This window comes from Parus major, chromosome 7, assembly GCF_001522545.3.
Source record: "Parus major isolate Abel chromosome 7, Parus_major1.1, whole genome shotgun sequence".
Lineage (NCBI taxonomy): Eukaryota > Metazoa > Chordata > Aves > Passeriformes > Paridae > Parus > Parus major.
Window position 1 is genome coordinate 36,153,200 of NC_031776.1, and position 718 is coordinate 36,153,917.

At 36.8% G+C, this 718-nt stretch overlaps 1 protein-coding gene across 1 annotated transcript in view; it reads right to left on the reverse strand.

The window, feature by feature from the left end:
• Positions 1-718, reverse strand: part of NEB (nebulin) — a 94,348-nt gene that overhangs the window by 58,891 nt on the left and 34,739 nt on the right. Inside the window, exons 46-47 of the mRNA XM_033516201.1 lie at positions 609-713; positions 20-127 (exon numbers count right to left, since the gene is read on the reverse strand). Of these exons, the coding sequence (XP_033372092.1) occupies positions 20-127; positions 609-713 (213 nt within the window). The remainder of the gene's footprint in view (positions 1-19; positions 128-608; positions 714-718) is intronic.

A 718-nucleotide genomic window follows, 5' to 3' on the forward strand; every position in this document is an offset into this window, starting at 1 on the left:
GAGAACAAAGCCTGCTCACCTCACTGGCAATCTCCCTGGAGGCTTTGGCAGACTGAATGGGAATGGCATCAAAACGCAAATCATGGCCCTTCTTCTTCGACTCCTCCAAGGCCAGTTTGTACATTTTCTGTGAGATAAAGAGTCACATTTTAGTTGCAAAAAATAAAATTCAAAACTGCATTTCAGTTCAGCACAACTGTGCAGTAAAACAAATGAAGTCCCTGAACTATTGTTCATCTTCAGACAATTTAAATACTGTTCTAAAGAAAAGAAAAAAAAACCTAACCAGATTTTAAAAGACCTTGCAATTTTATTGTAGATGTTTGGAAAATGGAAATCATTTAGGGAAGGCAAAGACTGGAACATTTAAAAAGTTAAATTACCTATTTTCACAACTTGTTGTAGAAATTATTTCTCATTTATGGCAGATAATGTATTTTAAAAGAAAATTTAATTTTGTGAAAGACCAACTCTGATTTCAGTACTGGAACTGGCCATGTATGAAAATAAACTACCTGACAATAATTTATCATTAATAAAAGGTCAAAGGTGACAAAAGTGTACTTAGCAGAAACCCTGTAATTGTCTCAGCTTTCAGTTGCACTCACCTCACTGTAGTTCACTCGGTTTTGTTTGGCCAGCAGGATTTCTGGGGTGTCAGGCATGACGTGAATCGTGGTCTTGTCTTTGTTCCACGCTTCAGTGTACAAACGCTGAG